General features: G+C 44.8%; 1 protein-coding gene across 2 annotated transcripts in view; it reads left to right on the top strand.

Annotated features, from left to right (window-relative positions):
* Positions 1–22,988, top strand: part of BCAR3 (BCAR3 adaptor protein, NSP family member) — a 125,664-nt gene that overhangs the window by 37,945 nt on the left and 64,731 nt on the right. For both annotated transcript variants that reach the window (XM_066268697.1, XM_066268694.1), the window contains one exon: positions 4,001–4,040. In XM_066268697.1, the coding sequence (XP_066124794.1) occupies positions 4,001–4,040 (40 nt within the window). The remainder of the gene's footprint in view (positions 1–4,000; positions 4,041–22,988) is intronic.

Raw genomic sequence — 22,988 nt, 5'->3', positions numbered from 1 at the left:
AGGTTGCTGATGGGAACCAAGATTGCTGGTTTGAGCAAGGGTTGCTGGATCAACGTGAGCCCAAGATCACCAGTTCAATTCCCCGGTCAAAGCACGTGTGAGAAGCAATTAATGCACAACTAAAGTGAAGCAATAAGTGGATGCTTCCCTCACTCTCCTGCTTTCTCCCTTCCTGCCTGCCTCTCGCTCCTCCTCCTCCTCCTCCTCCTCTCTCTCTCTCTCTCTCTCCCTTCCTCTTCTCTCTCTCTCTCTCTCCCTTCCTCCTCTCTCTCTCTCTCTCCCCCTTCCTCTTCTCTCTCTCTCCCTCCCTTCTTCCCCCTTCTCTTCTCTCTCTCAAAAGAGAAAAAACTAAGCCCTTTGGGGGAAAATAGTTAATACTCATTCATATAAAACATTTTATAATTTAAGACAGACATAGGGTATTTCCTTCCCCATCTGTACTCCAACCACTTGGGAAAGATCTCTCTTAGTGAAATTTTGCTTGTGTATTATTCAAGATGGAGAACCTCTTAGCTCAAAACAGCAAACACTTATAGATCAAGTGTCCTTTTAAGAGGGAGGAAATTATTAACCTGGTTACAGATGAGAAACAAACTGAACTAATAAATATATCGTTTCCGTAGCTGCCAACTCAGCATCCCTCAGAATGAACTTAAGAAAGTAGAAAGTGGAAAGAATGATTTAACTGGAATAAACACAATGATGTTATTTAAAACTTAATAAACTTAAAAACTAAATAACAGGTGAGTCCAGTTTCACCCTGATGCATCCCTGCCATCGGTGGACGGTGCACCGGGGGCACAGGCCTGACAGAGGGGCGTGGGCGCCTGCCAGACTTCAGTTGTAAGGAGAGACGCACACGACATCATGGGTTCACATGGGTGAGGATTCATTTTTTAAAAAAAATATTTTAAAACTTTTTAAAATTTATATTGCCAAGTTCCTCTGTTTGTTTTCTAGTGATCTCTGTTGGAGATTATAAATCTGTGGTTCAAGGAGTGTTTGCTGCACAGTCTCGTATGAATAATTGGATATTCAATTTCAAATTAGAGGCTGGGGCTGCAGGGCCAACTGTGCGTTTTCTAGCTCATGCCTTGCTGGTTAGCTGGCTGGAAAAGAGACACAACACTTCAACATTTAAATATAATTTTAATTTGGTTCAAGGCAATGGCTTTTAAAGCTTTTGGATTTGTAACACACCCACTCAGTTCCCTGTGCTCCCTGTGCTCCCTCCCCGGCGTCTCTAAAAGGGTGAGGAGAAGAATATGAGGATTCCCTAGGGCACCCTTGGAGTCCTGACCTAGAACTTTAGAACACTTGGATTCCCCTCTGCTCTCATAACACAGTGACAGGGCTGCCTTAGCAGGGTTCGTCTGGGGGTGGGCAGAGGAGGACTCCAGTTTGTCCCTAACCAGCGCCTTTGGTTTCCTTCTCGTTTCCCAACGGTGTGCGTGCGATGGGGGATCAGACAGGAACGTGGGAGTTCATCGAAGGATGGAGGGGCATTTGGGAGAGCACCAAGGTCCCTGGGCACCGAAAGGTCCCTGGGCACCGAGATCCCTGTGCAGGAGAGTGGGGCATGGGAAGAGCACAGGCCTGCTTTGAGGCCATGGTCTCCAAGTGGGGACTTGCTAACTGCAGCCAGCACTGCCACAGGGACCACCCAGCAAAGTGCCTGGCCTGGTGCGTGTGGGTCACCTCTTCCCAAGAGAGTTTGAGGGGCTTCCCCTGAGGGAGAGTTTTCAGATGCATCTCTGGAGAAAGAGAGAGAGAGAAATATTTTAGCTTTCAAATGGGGGGTGGGGGAGTTTACAGCTACATCTGGTGGGAAGAGCAGATCCTGGACAAAATTCTAAAAAGAATTTACCAAGAGAATGATATTTGAGCACCTAAAATAAGAGTTAAAATTACAAATCATGACTATGTGGTTTTACTATTTAGCAGATATTGTCCCCAAAATCAGTGAACTGAAGTACGCGCGCTCTCTCTCTCTCTCTCTCTCTCTCTCTCTATATATATATATATGACAGTGTTGACTGCCAATGAAAAAATTCAAGCTTTCAAGTGGAAATTAGAACTTTGGGAAACTTGTATCCTCTACCATGAGCTTAACACCTCCCAATACTTAATTACTTCTGATGAGATCAACATTAGTATTAACATGTGATTCTTTTTTTATATTATAATGAAATGGGTCAAAATTGGGAAGATCTGCACAACTCAACAAACCAATGTTTGCTAGAATAGTGATTACAGAATCTCAGATGGGTGAAAGGTTCATTTAAAGTATAGACCGATGCAGAAGAATAAGAATACACTTTCAGATTCCACATTACAACTAATGTTTAAGAAACTACCACTTGCCACAGTTTGGTATGGGATCAAAGAAGAATATCCATTAAGTACCTGAAAAGTCTATTAAAATGCTCCTCCCTTTTCCAACTACATATTTGTATGACACTGGATTTTCTTCATTTCAAACAAGACGTAGCTACTTGGCTGAAGAAATAGACATGAGAAGTCAGCTGTCTTCAACTAAGCCACACATTAAAAATTTTTGCAGAAATGTGAGATAGTGTCACTCTTCTCATCACTGAATTTCTGTTCTGAAAGACATCTATTTTTTATAAAAAACATTATGTGGCCCTGGCAGGTTGGCTCAGCGGTAGAGCGTCGGCCTGGCGTGCGGGGGACCCGGGTTTGATTCCCGGCCAGGGCACATAGGAGTAGCGCCCATTTGCTTCTCCACCCCTCCCTCCTTCCTCTCTGTCTCTCTCTTCCCCTCCCGCAGCCAAGGCTCCATTGGAGCAAAGATGGCCCGGGCGCTGGGGATGGCTCCTTGGCCTCTGCCCCAGGCGCTAGAGTGGCTCTGGTTGCGGCAGAGCGACGCCCCGGATGGGCAGAGTGTCGCCCCCTGGTGGGCGTGCCAGGTGGATCCCGGTCGGGCGCATGCAGGAGTCTGTCTGACTGTCTCTCCCCGTTTCCAGCTTCAGAAAAATACAAAAACAAACAAACAAAAAAAAAAACAACATTATGTATGTAAACATATGATGGGTTTATTTTTAAAATATGAAGTGATAGATAAAAAATTTGAAAATTTCTCAGTTTTAATTTCTGTTACCAATAATCAGTCAATGTAATCCACATGAACAAAAAAAGCCTTTTGGGGTCCTTAATAATTTGGAGCATAAGGAGATCCTGAGACCAAAAGCATTTGACTGAAACAGCTCCCGTGAGCCTGTTTATCCGTACATGTATTAATGTATGTCATGTACATTTTTTAATGTACATAAAAACGGAAATTGGAAGAAGATGAGAAACAGCATTTCAGTGGTTCTAATATCTTTCTGCACAAACAGGGCAGACCACTGTGAGTGGTCAGGGCACATACAGGCACAGATCTATGTTCCTGTTTCTCTCTCTCTCTCTCTCTCTTTCTTCCTCTCTCAGTAAAATCAATAAATAAAAATTAAAAGAAGAGAGAAGAGAGAGATGTGGTTTAGAAGCAGAACTGATACAGTGCTCCTTTCTCTCTGTTAGTGCTGGGCGACCGTGGGCAGCCGCTTCGCCTCCTGAGCCTCCATTTACTTGTCAGAGTGGGTGCCACACAGCTGCCTGGTCCAGACTGCTGCACGTTTGGGCAGCCAGCTCACTTCACTCCCACCTTTGTCCTCCTCAGAGCTCTTTGCTTCAGACTTTAAGGCTAATTGTTATGCTCTAGTCTAGTGGATGTAGAAGTTCCATATATAAATAACATTTGGGGTGGGGATGTGACAATAAAGTGAACACTGCTTCTAGACTGAGGTCATGGTGGTATCCTACCCCCACCCCAACACACACAGTGGAAGGGATCTGTGTCCCAGCTTCCCGGGGATGGTCTGGGAGGTGGGCCCATCTTATTAAGTTGGATGACTAGGGTGAAATAAGTTTGGATACATTTTACTCAGTGCAAGTATGCATTGTTCCTAATTGTTCTCATATTTGTGTTTTGTCTTTTCAGGGATCAGCAATTTGTGGACCCAACTCTGGAATATGTGAAGGTAGGAAACCAGGATTTAAGGGGAAATTAGACCCAATGTAATGGATGTCCCATTTTTAACAGTGTTGCCAAACACTGCTGCAGTCTGATTTGTGTATTTGCTGATCAGATTGAAACAACCTGGAGGCAATTCGACTGTTTTAGGCCCTTAGTAAACTCTGAAAGGGCTTACCTCATCCCAGTGTAGGTCTACAGTCTTTCCCCCTTATCTGAAACTCTTAGGGTCAGATGTGTTTTAAAATTGAGAATTTTTAAAAGAAATGTAAATGGTACATATCTACAAAACACTCCCAAAGAGGTGTAGGGTAGCCCCCCGTAACCAAACTCATTGTTTCAGCAGGGAATGTAAGGAATTCACCCTGCGTGGGGTAAGTAGACTACAAATGATTTTATGTAGTTCAGGACATGTTTTGCCACCAAATGAGGTCAGGTGTGTTTGGCAGCCAAGTGAGTTATTTTCAATTTTCAGAGGTTTTTGGATTTTGGAATGGTGGATGAGGAACCGTGAACCTGTGTTTATCTTCCAAGGAGGACTGCAGTGGTCTGAGCCGCCACTCCCTTCTCGGCAGCCACGGCCTCGCTCAGTGGCAGATGTGGAATGTGCGCGTGGGGACACCTCATTGGCCAGTGGGGCTGCCAGTTAGTGCTCCTAAGCAGTCAGTGCTTCTGTACAGTGCTTTCCTTCTCAGCAGAAAGAAAAGACGCTTTTCACACCTTCCCTCAGCTCCCTGCCCCATCTTTCGGGTGTGTATGTTTGCTTTATTTTATTTTTGAGAGCTGTAGTTAAATCTGGCACCTACTACAGAAAAGAGAATCCTGAATTGTCGCAGCTACTATCTTTACTTACTCCATCACATGTTACTTTTTTTATATAATAGTTTTTTAATTATAATATGAAGGGGGAAATGGATTATTTCCTAAGAGAGATTTAGCAGTTGTCAGGAATTGCTTGGTTGCAAGTCACGGAAATCTATTTTACTTGTGTTAAGCAAAATAAAAACATTAAAGGAAGGTTATGGACACCTAGCACAAAGAGTACAAAGAATGATATTATTAATTTTTAGGAGAAATGGCATGAGTTAGGACTTAAGGTGCTTGCCTCAGAGGGGCCACAGTCATCTTTGTTCTCCCATTTTGAGAGCCTTCAGCCTGTTGCTTGTTTGTGCTCCTGTGCCTGCCCCAAGGTTTTGGCATGTCTTTCCCGTAGAGCAGTGATTTTCAACCTTTTTCATCTCATGGCACACATAAACTAATAAGATTCTGTGGCACACCAAAAGTGTATTTTTTTTGCCAATCTGAGAAAAAAACAGGTATAATTTTGATTCGTTCACACTGTTGTCATTTTTTTATTTGACAATCTAAGGAAAAAGAGGTCAGTGCTCCTGACTACACAGTCAGGTATTGCATGTTTTAAAAATTCTTGTGGCACACCTGTTGAAAATCGCTGCCGTAGACCAGAGGCTGGAAGGTACAGGAAGGAACTCGAGTAGAACCCTTTGGTCAGGTGAGGCAGTCATCATCGTTTGTTGGGATGGAGATGGGTATTATTTTTTCCCCCTCTCTTATGCCCAGGCTATGTCTGACCTATGGTTTCCCAGGGACAAATGTGTCATCCTAAATCAGCAAGGTCACCATGTCAGAATCTGGTCAGAGCGTTGTAAATGGTGTATCTATGTCCCTCCTAGATGTGTCATATGTGCTTTTGTGCAAATCACAGCATCCCCTTAAAAACTCACTCCCTGCCATGTGCCAGGAATTGGCCATCTCCCACTCCAGGTCACTTGGGCTGCTCTCGGCAAGTACTCCTCCTCCCTTATACCAGTAACTCAGCTTTTTCTTATGCAAAAGTTCAAACCTTTTAAGATAACCCAGTAATGAATTCTGAAGCTATACAGGGATTTTTGGAGTGACCTGTTTTAGTATTATCTAAGCTACTGTATCTCACTCATGAATGTTGGGCTTTATGACTCAAGGCATGTTGACCAAGGAGAGAGTGGGCTTGCCAGTAGCTTCCATCTAGCTGGGCTCTCCCTGCCTCCCCAGCCGTGAGATGTGATGGAATGGTTCTTGTGGCTCCGAGGCATACTTCTTTTCCAGGACTTGCTGAGGTGTCCTGAAGGTGGCCCTTTTCTCTTAACTGTGTCTTAATCTGGTCGGTTAAATGAGGTTTCTCTGTGCTGCCTGAATGCATCACAGATTTCTTCCTTTCTGACTTTGCCCTTGGTTTTGAGGGATGGCTTGGGGATTTGTTGGGTGAATGGGGGTATTCCCATTTGCTTCTCTGGGCACTGACCCTCTGAGAGCACGTTCATAGAGGCCTTTGACCTCAAGGTCCGCATGACTCCCTGTGTCTGGTGCCATCTTCTTGGGCCAGCACAAGCCCATCCAACCATTTCTCGGGCTTAGCTGCCTTCTCGAGCCTAGCCGATGGGGGTTCATGCCACAAAGGCCTTGCAAATCAGTGTTAGCTAGTGCCTGGTGACCAGAGGGTGGCTGGAGGTGATGGAGCAAAGCCAGAGACTGGCAGATAAAGTGGGATTCAGTTTGGCCTTCCTGACTGGGAGCTGTTTCTTCCTTGTAAACCTTGCCCTCTTAATTTTTAGGAGAAATCGTGGCATGAGTAGAGATTCTATGTAAAATATGTTACATTGTATAGGGTCCACCTGGCAGAGGCAGATTTATTAGCCTAATGAACAAGTCAAGATACCGAATTTTTAGGGACTCTTTGTGACCTCGGAATGGTGGGTGGCTGCTGAGTCTCATCTCTGCAGTGGAAACAGCCAGGTGTGGCCAACAGACAGCAGTTCTTATCCTGTTTGAGCTCTGGCCACTGGTTTCCTTCTCTGTGTCTTCAGATGCCTCTCTTCCTTCCATTGGAGACTTGCTAACCACCTTGGTGTGATTTTCCCAGTGCCCAGACATCAGGGAGCAATTTAGGACCGCGGGGCCTCCTTGGGTCTGGGGGAGAGGAAGCACTGATGTGGGAGCAGAACAAATGGGGTGATAGGGCTGCAGGTTGTGGCAGGAGGGCGCTGGGGAGAGAATGAATCCAAAATTCAGTTCCATCCAGTTTGTACTTTGTGTCCTCCTGGCACTCCTGCACTTTGTATTGCACACATAATGCAGTGTGAAAGGACCCGTCCTGGTTGCTAGGCTACCAGTAGCTCCTCTGAGAGAGGAATGGAGGGGACTTTGCAGGCTGGGGAGCCCCAGGCTGTTGGGTGGTTCTTTCCCCTGGCAGGCAGGCCGCCAGCCTCAGGCTCCACTCCTGCTGGGGCCTCAACAGCACCCACACCCTCCCCACTGAGTTCCAGGCTTGGATGAGATAAGAAAATTAGAGCAGACCCACAGCAGCTGGGGATTTAGGAATCTCATTCTCCACTGTTTCTCTCGAATTCTGGCCATCAGAGAGGGGAGTTTTGTTCTCCTTTTTCCTTGTTTTCCTAGCCCTCTATTCTCCCCCCCTTTTCTTCTTGCAATAACTCAAAGCATGATCATCTTGAAAATGTGACTTTAACTGTTCTGTATGACCCTGGGGTCCCTCTCTGTAACCTAATGTCATTAGTTCTCTTCTGCTGTATCTTAAAGAAACACTCCTTTCAGGTTGGGAAGCGGAAAGCTCTGCAGCAGCTCCACCTTCCTCCCACACTTTAGCTGTTAGTGATTGGTTAGTGGTGTGGAGCTCTGGAATTTTCCTCTGTGTACCTAGCATACCTTACCCGAGATAAAACCAATTTTTTTTAAATGGAGGAAGTAGCTCTAGGCAAAATAGTGTAGTAGAGTTTACGTTCTGGGTTGCTTTTCCTGTTTATTGCCCCCATTTGGTTTCTGCCATATTATTACCCTCATAAAAATTTGATAAAAGCATTGTACTAAAATCTGCATAAATGGTAATCGCTCATTGTGGTAACCTTCCCAGATAGCGTGCCAGTAGAACATGCCCAGTTACACCACCCCAAGGGTCCCCACAGAGGGGACGTGGCCCACACTCTGTTCTGATAGCAGCATGATGTTAGACTGACCACCTTCTCTATGGGCTCCGTCTTCCCCACAACTAGAAACCAGGAGTGGGCCAATGTCCCTGCTACTTTAACATTTTTTAGAATCCTTTTTGCCTGAGATAGGCTGGAGGGGAAGTTTTTTTAGCAAGTGGGAGGGGGTTCTTTATTAATACATCAGTCATGGTCATAAAATCGCCATATCAAGAGGAACGAGCGTGGCATTTTATGTTGAGCCTCAGACATTAAGACCAAGGATCTGACAGATAATTGCCCACCTACCGTTTTACCTCCAAAGACTGGAGACTGACTCCCAGCACCCCTGCAGTCAGTCGGGACCAGCCTGCCTTTCCTTTGTAACCCCTTCCTGGACCTATGAAAGCTACTTCTATTCTCACTGTTATTCTTCTCCTGGGACTACTTCTTTAAACTTCAAGAAGTGCCCTCTCACTTCACTAAATTTTATAAGTTTATATTATTTCCTATCCCTTTCCCCTTTATACCTGCCATCCTTTTAGATCAGGGGTGGTCAACCTTTTTATACCTGCCGCCCACTTTTGTATCTCTGTTAGTAGTAAAATTTTCTAACTGCCCACTGGTTCCACAGTAATGGTGATTTATAAAGTAGGGAAGTAACTTTACTTTATAAAATTTATAAAGCAGTTACAGCAAGTTAAAGCATATAATAATAATTACTTACCATGTACTTTATGTCAGATTTTTGCTAAGTTTGGCAGAATAAATCTGTATAAAACAACTTACTATAGTTAAATCTTTTTATTTATACTTTGGTTGCTCCACTACCGCCCACCATGAAAGCTGGAACGCCCACTAGTGGGTGGTAAGGACCAGGTTGACTACCACTGTTTTAGATGGAAGATGCTAATTTCTTCTAGCTTCTTCATGCACAAGACGTACAGCCATTTTAATAAAGAGCCTCTTTTCTGGGAGGGGTTCACAAGCGTATGTTTTGGGGGAAGAGGTGATGAACTAGAGCAGATCCGGTGATTTTTCTTTTAGAATAAATGTTTATTATAGCCTTTTCATTTAAAAGAAGTTGCCCTTAAGAAAGATAAATGGGAAAATGTAGCAAAGGAGAAAAGGAAACAGTAATGAATGACTGTTCTTTCAATCAGCTGAGATGTGGGCAAGCCTGATTTCGTGGCCAGTCTGTGAGCGCCCAATGCCGCCTGTGGACAAAGGCCGCTCTCCAGGCCTCTGTCGCTAGCAAGTGTGAGACGGAATGTAGCCTTTTGTTCCTGGCCGGCTTCCCAGTGAACAAATATCCTTCCTTTTGTTGTCAGCCCTGGTGGATTCTTGCTAGAACCACTTGTGTGCTTTCATAAAATGATTTGCAGTTTCTGAGTTCCTTTCCAGGTTAGGAGAAGGGACAGGACAGGAGCCATCATCCTGAGTGGGAACCAGCAGCCTTCCCTAGCTCCTTCCTGCAGAGTGGGCACGAGCTGCTCAGGAGCCCAGAGCCGGTTAGAGCTCAGTCTTTATGGGGTTAACACTCCCCAAATGTTCTGTCCAAGAGGGTCTCATAGACATGACAGACTGCCCAAGGCTCAGATCTCAGCAAGGCTGTTTCCTGCGGTTGGCTGGGGCTGCATTAGGTCACCCAGCAGATTAAAAGAGGAGTAATTATGCGGATTCCAGCGCCAAGAATAAGTGCCCTGGTTGTGGGAGACCTCTGAGGGGGGCGGGAGGGGGGTGCAGAATGACTTCAGCTCCCCCTTTGTGCTCAAGATGGCCGCAGCCATGGTCATGGTTAAACCACTGTCTCTGAGGGAAAGCCTTTTCTTCCAACGGGCCAGTCTGCTCTGAATTAGCCTGCATGAAAGGGATTTACAGAAACAATGGCACACTGTACATTCCCTGCGATTTTGACAAGTTCTATGAACCAAATAATGGCCCTGCCGGCTGGCCCTGCAGATTTCTGTCTGAGTGTGCACAGCCGCAGGGCCAGCGTCACCCCCTGTGGGACCAGAAGGTGGGACTCTGCCAGTGAATGTGAAACAGCCTTGCCTGGACTCCAGCCCGCCGCACTTCCAACTTCTCCCACGCTGCCCCAAAACATTCTCTGAGCATATTCTTGGGAAGTATAATGTTACTACAATTTTTTTTTTTTTAATTGCTGCAGCAGCGTGGGAAGACAAGGTTAGGGAGGGAGGATGCTCATCAGATTGACTCCCTCATTCAATGGAATCTTATCTCACAGGTCTGGGAATTGGTGGCCATTTATAAAAAGGAAAATTTTATCATGAAAACAGACACCCATTTAAAAATCTGTCTGTGTTTATCGTGACCTTATTTATAGTTGGCAAAAACCAGAAACAACTTAAATGTCGTTCAGCTGGTGATGAGGAACTTTAGTACATCCACAGGGATGGCACACGGTGAGCCACAAAAAGGAACGGACTGTTGGATACACTGAAAAAGTCACAGTGACAGAAAACAGAGGAGTGGTTAAGGAAAGGTAAAGGGAGGGTCAACTGCAAACCAAGGAACCCTGGGAGATAAAAGAAATGCCTTGATTCTTGTTGTTTCAGAGCTCAGAGCTGTACTTAAAAGGGTGACTCTCACTGTAGCCAAATTATGCCTCAGTGAGCCTGACTTTTAAAAAGCAAACTAAAACCTTACTGTAGGTTAGCCCTTAACTGTTGTCACCTCCCTAGGGGAAATTTCTGATTTTTTTGTTGGGACACATCCGACTGCTGATCAGACAGAAAAAGTGCTGAGTCTGTGGGGTATTTTACTGCGCTGGCTCATTGAACAGGGTCTTGAGCGTGCACCCTGAGCTAGTCACCATTCAGTGACGTCAGGCGGGTAGGAGGAGAGTGTTATGAAGAGCCTAACGTAAGAAAGTGGCAGCAAGAATGGAAAGTCAGGGCAGATGCTGGAGGCCTTCGAAGAGATAGAATTAGGAGCCATTTTATTAGGTGAGTTGACAGTTGCTCTTGCGATTTAGATGCAGGAGGTGAGGGAAAGGCAGCCAGGAGCAATTCCAGAGTTACTTGCCAGAAGCCAGTCAACTATTGCTGGGGAAGAAAGATTTCCAGCTGGAGACCTTATTACCACAATGATACTGAGTTAATTCGTGAGCATTTGGGTATATCATCAGACTGGAGTGGGGTAAACAAACTACAGCCCAAAACCAAATACAGCCTGCCACCTGTTATTGTATGACCTGCAAGCTAAAACTAGATTATATATATAAATTTGTTTTGAATTTGTTGAGGTGACACTGGTTAACATACAGGTTTCACATGCATGATTCTACAACACATCTCTATACTCTGTTATGTGTTCATCCCCCCCTCCAAGTCAAGTCTCCATCCATTACCATTAATCTCCCCACACCCAGTGGTGGAATTCTGCCAGTTCATACCAGTTTATCAGTACCGATACCTCATTTTTTTTTGAGTTCAGCAAACTGGTTATTAAAATGGCACTTGTAATCAGGGTTCTCTCTAAGGTGTGTACCTGGCAGCCACCCAATGTGGAAATCTCAAATTTACATTCAGTACTCTTTTTTAAAGTTCATCTGCATAACAGTGTATTCTAAGCGCCTATAGTAGTTCATTCCATCCATAGGTGAAAAAAACTGCAAGTGAGGACTCCATTCAAGAAGCAATATGGAAATATCTTAAATAATATTTGTATTGTTTTTGTCAGGTATTATTTAATATTTTTTCATAAATATTTTAAAACTCTTTCTTATAACAATCTAGTTTTGTATACCTCTTTTATTGTTCTTATTTAAGTATTATGTGCATGAAATAATAAATTACCTTTTGGTATATCTTTTTTTATACTTAAAACGGTCTTTAGGGCAGAGAACCGGTGGTTAAATTACTTGAATCCCGCCCTGGCCAGTTGGCTCAGCGGTAGAGCGTCGGCCTGGCATGTGGGGGACCCGGGTTCGATTCCCGGCCAGGGCACATAGGAGAAGCGCCCATTTGCTTCTCCACCCCCCACCCCCTCCTTCCTCTCTGTCTCTCTCTTCCCCTCCCGCAGCCAAGGCTCCATTGGAGCAAAGATGGCCCGGGCACTGGGGATGGCTCCTTGGCCTCTGCCCCAGGCGCTAGAGTGGCTCTGGTCGCCACAAAGCGACGCCCCGGAGGGGCAGAGCATCGCCCCCTGGTGGGCAGAGTGTCGCCCCTGGTGGGCGTGCCGGGTGAATCCCGGTCGGGCGCATGCGGGAGTCTGTCTGACTGTCTCTCCCCGTTTCCAGCTTCAGAAAAATACAAAAAAAAAAAAATTACTTGAATCCCACCACTGCCTGTACCCTACCACGGCAATCATCACACTGTTGTTGGTGTCCATGAGGGGGGTTTTTGGTCCTTGAAGAAGATTGTGAAAATTATAAAATTCAAATGTCAGTGGGCACAAAGTTTGATTGAAACACAGCTTCACCCAATCATTTACATATTGCCCCTGTAATGGGGGGGGGGGGGTGAGTAGTTGCAACAGAATGGGTGGCACAGCCTGAAATATTTACTCTCTGGCCCTTTGCAGGATGGACTTGCTGACCCCAGCTCTTGGCTGTATGCACACATACTGTCCCTGGTTTCCTCCCAGTAATGCATAGTAAGCTTTCAACAAAAATTCCATCTTCTCATGCTGACACTTCCGCGATGCAACCTGGCATCATTGACTTCACTCTCATCTTGCCTGATGGTATAGCAGTGAGTCCTTATGTGAGCTGTGTAATCTTGCACAGAGACAGTGCTGTGGCCGCACTGCCCTATGGACGCATCTCAGCATCTCGTGAGGTAGACCTGTCTGCTCTGAGCAGCATCCCTCTGCTAGGCCTGTCACATCTAGCATCTTCACCTCCGCTGGCCAAACAGGTGCTTTGATCCTGATGCTCTGCCTGGGGCTTGTCTGCGTTAACTCCTCAGGCAGGTACTTCAGCCTGACTGAGTTTTCTTTGGGACCCAAATCAGAAGTGAATTCTCCCTGGGCCTCCTAAAATTGAATCAAGGTTAAATCCTGGAGCGGCCCTCTGGAGGTGCTCGAAGGAGCCTGCTCTGGCCTGTGAGCGGGACGAGGCCAGATTCCCATTCGTATTCTGTTGTGCAGCCTCATCTTTGGCTGAAGGAAAAGGACTCTTCTGAGGTCCCAGACAGCATGGGAGGAGGTAAAGAGATTGGAAAACAAACATGCAGCAAGCATTGACGCAATGGCACCTGACCAGGCTCAGCTTTATAATGGGCCTTCAAAGCCCTTCGTGTGACCAGTCTCTAACTCATCTCCTGCTATTCACCTTAGTCACTGTACTCTTCCACGCTGGCTTTTCCCACTGCCCCTGGGTCTTTGCCTTTCCCTTGGCCTGGGAGGTTCTTTTGAAGGTAGAACAGCTCTGTGGTTTGATGTGGGCGCTTAGGTACTGTGGTGGACTGAATCATGGCTCCCCAGAAAGATATGTTAAAGTTGTGGTCCCCTTCTCAGCACCTGTGAATGCGGCCTTATTTAGAAATAACGTCTTTGCAGATACAATCAAAGTAAGATGATGTCATACTGGATTAGAATGGGCCCTAATGCAATGACTGGTGTCCTTATAAGAAGAAAGGAATTTGGACACAGACACACTGGGTGAATGCCACGTGACAACAGAGGCAGAGATTGGGGTTGATGCATGCATAAGCCAACGGGCACTGAAAATTGCCAGCACCCCCCACAAGCTAGGAAGAGCAAAGAAGGGTCCTCCCTAGAGCCGTCAGGTAGAGCGTGGCCCTTCCATCTCTTTAATTTTGGACTCCTAACCTCCAGCACTATGAGAGAATAAATTTCTATTTTAAAGCCACCAAGTTTGTGGTAATTTGTCTAGCATCCTAGGGAACTAGTAAGATTCAGAGCCCCGTCTTAAGCATTTCTTCATTGTGTGACTTTCAGCAAGTTTCTGAAATTCCCTGGATCTCAATTTCCTTAACAGTAAATGGGAGAATGTAGGAATTAAATGAATTAATGCACATAAAGTTGTTAGCACAGTGCCAGACATATAGCTAGGGCTCAGTAAATCCTGGTTTAGTGACTCTCGCCCTCGTTCTCTATGTGGCTGGTGCATCTTTACTCAGATGTCACAGCCTCAGGCCTTCCCTGACCCCCTGCTGAAGGCAGCCTGCCGGGTCTCATTGCTCTGTACATTATCCTCGCAGCACTTGCCCCAATTTCTATTTGTTAAAAAATTTAACTGCTTAGACTGACTGGCTGGTAGCGCAGTGAATAGAGCATAGGACTGGGACACAGAGGACCCAGGTTTGAGACCCCAAGGTCGCCAGCTTGAGCACGGGCTCACCAGCTTTAGCATGGGGTTACTGGCTTGAGTGTGGGATCACAGGCATGACCCCATGGTCGCTGGCTTGAGCCCAAGGTTGCTGGCTTGAGCAAGGGGTCACTCTGCTGTAGCCCCCCAGTTAAGGCACATATGAGAAAGCAATCAATGAACAACTAAGGTGCCACAATGAAGAGTTGATGCTTCTCATCTCTCTCCCTGTTTGTCCCTATCTGTCCCTCTCTCTGTCTCTCTATCTCTGTCACACACAAATAATAATAATAATATAATAATAATAATTTAACTGCTTATTAGAATGTGAGTTCTGAGTGCCAGTACCTTTTCTTGCCCTCTTAATGAATAACTGACTGGCTGACTGATGGCCGCACACAGCCGGATAGATGCAAAGGGCATTTAAATTGGGAGAAGAGGCCATGAGCATCCTCCAAAGATCTTTAGGTTTCCCAAAGCAAGTAACACATCTGTAAAACTTTCCCAGGAATCTTCAGTGGTTTATTTCATGATGGCAAGAGGGCTCCTATGCCTGACCTCAGTCTACCTTCTCTTGCCAACCTGGTATTGAATAAAAACTGTGGTCACCTTTGTCACCTGAAATACCCACACATTAAGCAGAGATATGCACTTTAGAAAAGTATAGTTATGGCAGAGTCTGTGGTTCAGACCTATCAATTCCTCAGGAGATCTGTTTTTTTCATTGACTTTATCATGGTAACACTGGTAAATAAAGCCATACAGGTTTCAAGTGTATAGCTGTGACACATCTCTGCATACGGACCGTGTGCTCACCACCCAGAATCAAGTCTCTTTCCCACCACTTATCCCCCTTTGCCCTCTTCACCGCCCCACCCCCTTTCCATATGGCAGCCACCACACTGTTGTCTGTTTTTTTCTTAACCCCTTTACCTTTTCACCCAGCCCCCCAATTTCCCTCCCCTCTGATCGCTGTCAGTCTGTTTTGTGTATCTATGATCCTGTTTCTATTCTCTTATTTTATTTCGTTCATTAGAGTCCACATATGAGTGAACTCATATGGTACTTGTCCTTCTCTGACTGGCGTATTTCACTTAGCATAATGCTCTCCAGGTCCGTCCAGGCTGTCACAAAAAGTAAGATTTCTTTTTTTTTTTTTTTAACAACTGAGTAGTATTCCATCGTGTAAATGTACCATAGCTTTTTTATCCTCTCATCTACTGATGGGTACCTGGGCTGCTTCCATATCTTGACTATTGTAAATAACACTGCAATGAACATAGGGGGTGCTGATCTTATCATGTTGTTGTGGGGTCCTAGTAACTCTTCAGCCTTCCAGCTTTTTAGCATTGGAAGCATTTGCTGTTAAGCTCTGCCCTCTAGTGGTCATCACATGTCACAACAGTGCGGCTAACTACAATACAATTCCGTTTCTAAATATTCTTGGAGCTTTTAATATTAAACATAATAGTGTGCCATAATTTTATATTTACAACTTCAGAACTAAGGGCTGTGTTTAAAGTATATAAAAAGAGAAATGGTTTTAATTGGCTCCATATAAGACATTAAAATTTTCAAGCCATTTTATTATTAGAATGAATTGTCCTGACATTCTTGGACAAAAAACTTTAAGATGCTGTAATACAATATGTAGATTTTGTAGGGGATTGGCATGATCTGAAGTTTCACCTGTGATAACCAAGAAGTTTCTATTGAAAATTTTTATTTGAACTGTAATAATGACAACTGAAAAATGATAGCTTGGCAGGAAGGAAGCTGATAATGAGTGAGGCAGACGACAGACATGACAGACATCACCATGTTGGAGATTCAGGGGGAAGACCCCATGCCTGTGGGCAGCGTGTGCCCAGGCTGACTGGAGCGGACAGAGCACAGGGCGAGTCCTACGGGGAGCGTCGGTTCTCTCATATTTCTAGAATGGGGAGAGAGTGAGGAAGCTTCAGGGGTCTTTGGGAGACCTGAGATAGTCAGACTGTTAAGAGATCAAGAAAGCTGAGTTGGAGAACAAATAATGCAAAAAAAAATCTATAACAACATATCGCTTTGCAACTTACTTTTTTTTGGACTTCATTATTCCCTGTTAAATAAATGGGTCTACCTATTTCCTTTGAATGGCTACCCAGTATTCCATTGTATAAAATATTTCCTACTTTCATATAGGTTCTTTTTAATGTTTCCTTGTTGAAAACAGTTTTGCAGTTATTGAACAAATAGTCATAGTTGTCCTATATGCCATAGTAATTTAATAAATATTTATTGAGTACCTGTCATCTGCTGGTCACTATTCGAGGAGCCAAGGATACAGCAGTGAACAAAACAATGTCCCTGCCTCTATGGAGCTGATATCCCGTGGTGGGGGAGTAAAAAGACCAGGACAACAATCAAGTAAAACCATGCGAGGCAGTGAGAGCTAAGCAGGAAAGCTCCAGCAGGGAAAGGAACTATGAAATGTTGGGGTAAAGGAGTGTTAAGTTTTAAAGAGGGTGGCCAGGGAAGGCCTCACCCGGAAGGTGACTTTTGAGTTGAGGGGCAAGTCAAGCATGCCGCCTACAGAGAAGAGGACATAGCGAGGGCAAGGCCGTGAAGCTGGAGCCACCTGTTCCGCCAAGGAACAGCTTTGAGGCCAGAGGGGCTGGAGCGGGAGAACCCAGAGAAGAGTGCCAGAAGCTGCTGCAGTAGAGTGTTGAAGGGGGCTGAGGCGGGTTGCTGGCGCTTGTATGTCTGAGTAAGGGCATCCACTCTTCTGGAGGAAGATGGGGAGCCATCTCAGGATGGCTTTGGCTTCTATGTTGTTAGCAGACTGCAGGGCCAATGGGCAGCAGCGGGGAGATGCATAGGGAGGCATGTGACGGTCCAGATGAGAGAGGATGCTAGCTGGGACCGGTGATAGCAGAAGGAGTGGTGGAGAAAGGGGATTTTGGGTAGGAGATGAAGGCAGAGTCATCGGGATTTCCTGACGGATGGATGTGAGGTAGGAGCAAAGGGGAGTGCAGCACATGCTGGAAAGATGGCACTGCCTTCCACCGAGAGGGCGTGCTGGGCCTGTGTCCGGGGTTTTCTGTAAGCTAATAGGTCAACATTAACCTCCTGGCAACTAAGGAGTTTTTTGTTTTGTTTTTCATATTTCTCTCAGTTTCCTAATTTTCTCTAATAAGCATCAGTGCATTTATGATTGGGTATAAAAATAAAAATGCCCCCTTATTTAAATACTAGTCTGCTCCATAGATATGATGCTAAGAACTATGGCCCAATCAAAATTATGTTAAACGAGTAGCTTAGATATATAGATCCCTTTTCACTCTTAAAAATTATTAAGGGCCTCAAAGAGCTTTTATTTTGTGAGTTTTAGCTATTGGTTTATTGTATTAGAACTTAAAAGATAGAAACTTTAATGTTTATTTAATTCACCTTAAAATAATAATTATGTGAATATAGAATATAAATGACATTTTTATGAAAAAGAATAACCTTCCAAGACAAAATTTAGTGAGAAGAATGGCATTGTTTTCAATTTTTGTAAATCTCGTTAGCATCTGGTCTACAGGAACATAGCTTAATTCTCGTACCTGCATCAGCCTTCAGTCTGTTGTGTTATGTTGTTTTGTCTGAAGAAAATCTGGCCTTGCACAGATATGTAGTTCAAGAAGGGAGGAGGATATATATTTTTTTGCATTAAGGTATAATTGATATAACATTACATTAGTTTCAGCTGTACAATATAACGAATCCAAATTATCACCACAGTAGGTCTAGTTAACACCCATCACCATACATAATTACAAAAAATGTTTTTGTCCTTGTGATGAGAATTTTCAAGCTCCACTCTCCCAGCTACTTTCAAATATGCAATACAGTAATAATAACTGTAATCCCCATGCTGAGCATTGCATCCCGTGACTTACTCATTTTATAACTGGGAATTTGTACCTTTTGATTTCTTTCACCTACCCCTTCACCCCCCCAGAGGAATATTTTAATAGACTTTTCAAGTCATTAGAGATATAATGTCTTTCATGTTATGCTAAAATGTTGTAGTTTTATAAAGGTTAATTGCAATGTGGAATCTGAAACCATATCAATGAACTTTTTTTTTCTTACTCTGTTCCCTTAAAAACCTATTGGTCCCTCTGGCAATTTGAGTGGATCTTTGATCCATGTGGGATGATTTTGTACCATTGTGCATTAGTCACTTGAAAAATACTGGTCTCCTGAGTTATTCGGACCTTTCAAATGCTAACATATTTCACTCTACAACATCAAAAACTCATTCATTAATATCTCCACTCATCAGAAAAATCACAAAAATATTAAGAAGCTGTCATACAGAAGCTGTCGTGGTGACTACGTTTCTCAAAATTTAATTATCAGTTGAAAGCTCAAGTTTTATCAGTGGCAACAAATACTGTCAGTTGTTTTCCTTGAAGTGACAGGCTCACTTGGTTCATTTCCTAGAAAATGTCTGTCAAACAGATACCCACGTCTGAATAACCAGAGTTTGTCAGACGTTCTTTGAAGTAAACACGGTGTTCAGGAGAAAGCAACTGGTTTGCTCAGCATTTAATTGCCCATTTGCTTTCCCTCGAGACCCCCGCGGGCTGGTGCGCAGAAGCGTTGAGGGCATGTCCTGTCTTCCCGTCATACAGTGTTACAGGGGCATGGGCTCGAGGGCCGAAACGTGATCAAGGGACTGATTCTCACTGCTTCACCAAAACTTCTGAAGTAGACCTAGCTATTTAAAAAAAAAATTATATATAGGACTTAAAAAATAAATTTAGAAAAATATGGTGGTCAAGAAATGCAATGACTACTTATCCAGCATGGTGCCTCTCTCTTGCTTGGTGATAAGGTCCCCACAGTTCTAGCAATCATTGCTTTTGCCCTATTAGTGTAAATGTCAACCCAGTGAAAAGACAAAAAATGTTTCTGGTGTTTTTTTTTTTAGAGAGACAGAGATAGACAGGAAGGGAAACAGCTGGCAAGCATCAACTTGTAGTTACATCACTTTACTTGTTCATTGATGCTTCTCATTTGTGCCTTGATGGGGGCTCCAGCTGAGCCAGTGACCCCGTGCTCAAGCCAGCGACCCCGGCGCTTTGAAGCTGGACCCTCGGCATCCAGGTGGACGCTCTAGCCACTGTTCCACCACCTGACCAGGCAATGTCTCTGTATTTTTATGAAAGTAGTTTTGACCTCATGGACTCCCTGAGAGACCCCTGCGGGCCCGCTGGCCACACTTGGAATACTGTCCTTGAGGGTCTCTTGCTACTTCAGAGCTGCCGGAGAGCTGCAGGAACACTTAGAGCACAAATCATCACCTTCTGTTTATCTAAGTCCATATTTGTTTCCCCTAGCTAAGTTTATTTTTTTTAAACCAGCCTCCTGAACAATTGCATTCACATCTAAAGATGCTGATCATTAATAGAAAAGAGAGGTTAAAATTTTATTTAAATAGAAGAAAAAGTTGAAAAATCGAGCCTAGAAATAAGAGCTCTCAGTGGTGGGCCTTTTAACAATGGAATGGCTTGGGAAGCCTCGGTATGCGCCATTGCTTAGGGTCGGGTTGCTGCTCACTGCGCGCCCTGCCAGAGCAGTGGCTGCTCTGCTCTGATTACTTTATATTAAAACTGTGAGGACCCAAAGGTTGGCGAGGCCACTGCCTGCTGTGTGGCGAAGATGCCCAGCTTGGATGTGGAAGGGCAGTCAAGGGATGCATTTACTCGGGGCAGGCTGGAAATGAACACTCTCCGCTCCTTAATCGTTTATTAATTGCCACCACACTCACCCATTCATGCCCCCAGCGTGCATGAGCTGGCAGAGCTCCATGCCTTTCTGTCAGTGAAGATAAGGATGTGTCAGACCCTGGGAACGAGAACATGCTGTTTGGGCCTTCGAGGCAATTTCCTTCCCAGTCCCAGCTCTCTCCAGATGGCATCTGATTGTTCCTTGAATGACCTCAGTGTCCAGGCTGCAGGAACCTGGTCTGGGAGGCCATTTCACATGTTTATTAGCCTATGGGTAAGAGCTTCTGTATAAAGTCTCTATTCATGCTCTCAAAAGAGCTTTTTGTGCAGAAGAAATGAGGGAGCTGGTGGGCTGTTTCCTGTGACTGCCAGTCTCCAATTGGATTCTTATTTTGCCCAGGCCCAGGTGGGTGATTTTGGAGGGTCTGAGTGTTCGAGCCGGGTCCATGATGGCCCAGTCTCCTTCCCTCTGTCTTCTCATGGTCTTTACCGGAAGAGCCTTGGCAGAACAGGGCCTCATCCTTGCTTGTATCTCTTGGTTTGCAGAGATTGGAGGATTGAGGATTGCTTGTGCAGAACACAGGTAGTGGGCAAAGGATCACTGTGTCTGAGAGCCTCCTCCCCTGTGGGAACCCGGGTGGTTCACAGTGGAGAGAGAGAGGTGCTTCTGAGTGCTGAACACAGAGCACCCCTAAATCAGCTGCAGAGATGGCAAGGCTGGTTCACCCAATGAGGGCTATGACCCTTGTGAGGCAAGCCATATCTCATGCCTTTGTGGTCCTTGACCATTTGAGGGGGGAGGTCCCTGTCATTTTACAAATACAATGAATAAGAGCACTTTGCTTAGAAATATGCAAGTGCACTTTCTGTGCAAACTACTTCCAAATGTTTGTTGAGAATCCCTGTGCTGTCTCCAAACATGCGCCAGCCCCGCTCCTGCTCAGGCATTGTTCTAGGTATGGGAGTAGTCACAGTGAATCAGACATGGGTCCTGAGGCCAACAGATGAGGACAGACCTCACTGTAAGGAGCACTTCAGTAGCCAGATGTCGGAAGGCAGGGTTGGAGTTCGAGCTTCTCACTGGGGTAAACAGAGCAATAGCAATGGGTGAAGGAAGCCCCAGAAGGCCACACAGAGTGAGAAACAGGGCTCCAAGCCTACTTCCAGGTTGTGTCCACCTAAAAACTACATAAGGAGCAAGTTTGGAAAGATCTAAATGTAAGTTGGGGATGATGCAACTTCCCTTTCCCTTGAAAGAAGCCATGAGAGTTGCCCTCCTAGGTTATCAATTTACCTGGTAAAGTCCACCTGGCCTTACAAAGGGAAGGTCTCAGCCAGAACCTCTGAATCAGGCTTTGTCTTTCCACACAACAGAATCGCCTTTGGAAGCGTCCTCCAGGAGCTCAGGGTGGTGCTGTCACCTGCATGTGTGAGCTTCCCGTAGCCTGGGAGGGGTGCTGGGTGTGGGAGCCAAACTCATACCTACCTTCAGTGGCACAGCACATTCCAGCTCCGTGAGTCCCTCTCCCCTTTCCAGAGGCAGATTCACATCTGCCTTGGCCTTGAAATCTTAAGACATTGCAGTTCTTTAATGAAATATGCTTGGAGTAGACTGAAATGCTGTTTCCATCCATCACTGGAACATGAATGTACAGCCCTATTATTAATGGGTGTACATTATCCATGTTTTCATATAACATCAGTTTATATTGGCTCCTCTTAGATATAAGGATCACATCTTATACATGTGAACTCCAGTGAAGTCCAACACAATGGAATACATTGATCTCAAGTTTTACCTAATCTCACACTGAAAAGTGAACCTGTAAACTCTCAAACTGATGACGTGAGCTAGGAGGTTTATGACTGGGAGGGGCGGGGTGGAGTGCCCTGGGCTGGTGACTGTTCTGGGGAAGGACTGTTCTCTGTACTCTCTGATGTTTAAAAAAAATTTTAATTGATTTATAGAGGGAGAGGGAGGGGGAGAGAGAGAGAGAGAGATCAATTTATTGTCCCACGTATTTATGCATTCATTAGTTGATTTTTGCATGTGCCCTGACCGGAAATTGAACCCACAACCTTAGCCTGTCAGGATACTCTCTAACTAGCAGTGCTACGTGGCCAGGGCCACATCTCTGTGCTGTCAGGCCTTGCGTCTGCTTCTCTCAACACATTGGCTGTATTATCTCTGATCAGTTTCTGCATGTCATGGGAACACATGGCTGTAGGGTGCTCTAGCTCAGTGGTCCCCAACCTTTTTGGGGCCATGGACCGGTTTAATGTCAGAAAATATTTTCACAGACCGGCCTTTAGGGTGGGACGGATAAATGTATCACGTGACCGAGACAAGCGTCAAGAGTGAGTCTTAGACGGATGTAACAGAGGGAATCTGGTCATTTTTTAAAAATAAAACATCATTCAGAATTAAATATAAATAAAACGGAAATAATGTAAGTTATTTATTCTTTCTCTGCAGACCGGTACCAGTCTGCGGCCCCGGGGTTGGGGACCACTGCTCTAGTTTATAATCTTAAAGCTATGGTCCACGAGAGAAAAGGGATCCTTCCCTCTGCTTCCTTTAAAAAAATCTCAGGGAAGGAGTTTGATTGGTCTAACTTAGGTCACATGTCTACCCTGGACTATTCAGTATTCAGTATTCTGGTTGGCTCACACATTCATTTCAAGTATGACTGTTCATGCCATGGGATAAAGCCTTTAACTGTAATAACAACTATCTGCTATTTCTATCCTTTTCCCCTGAATTTTCATAATCAGAAGTATATTAGGGTATATTTTCTAATTGTCTCTGTCTACTCAGGGTACATATGTAATATGTTGGCATATGAAGGTTTTGCAGAGATATTTTTGTTTTTGATCTTTTTAAATCCTATACTCATCTTTCTCTAGTTTATCTCCTT

Source organism: Saccopteryx bilineata, chromosome 3, assembly GCF_036850765.1.
Source record: "Saccopteryx bilineata isolate mSacBil1 chromosome 3, mSacBil1_pri_phased_curated, whole genome shotgun sequence".
In the NCBI taxonomy this organism is placed as follows: Eukaryota; Metazoa; Chordata; class Mammalia; order Chiroptera; family Emballonuridae; genus Saccopteryx; species Saccopteryx bilineata.
Note: the sequence above shows the minus strand (reverse complement) of the source record. Positions and strands in the feature narration are given on the sequence as shown.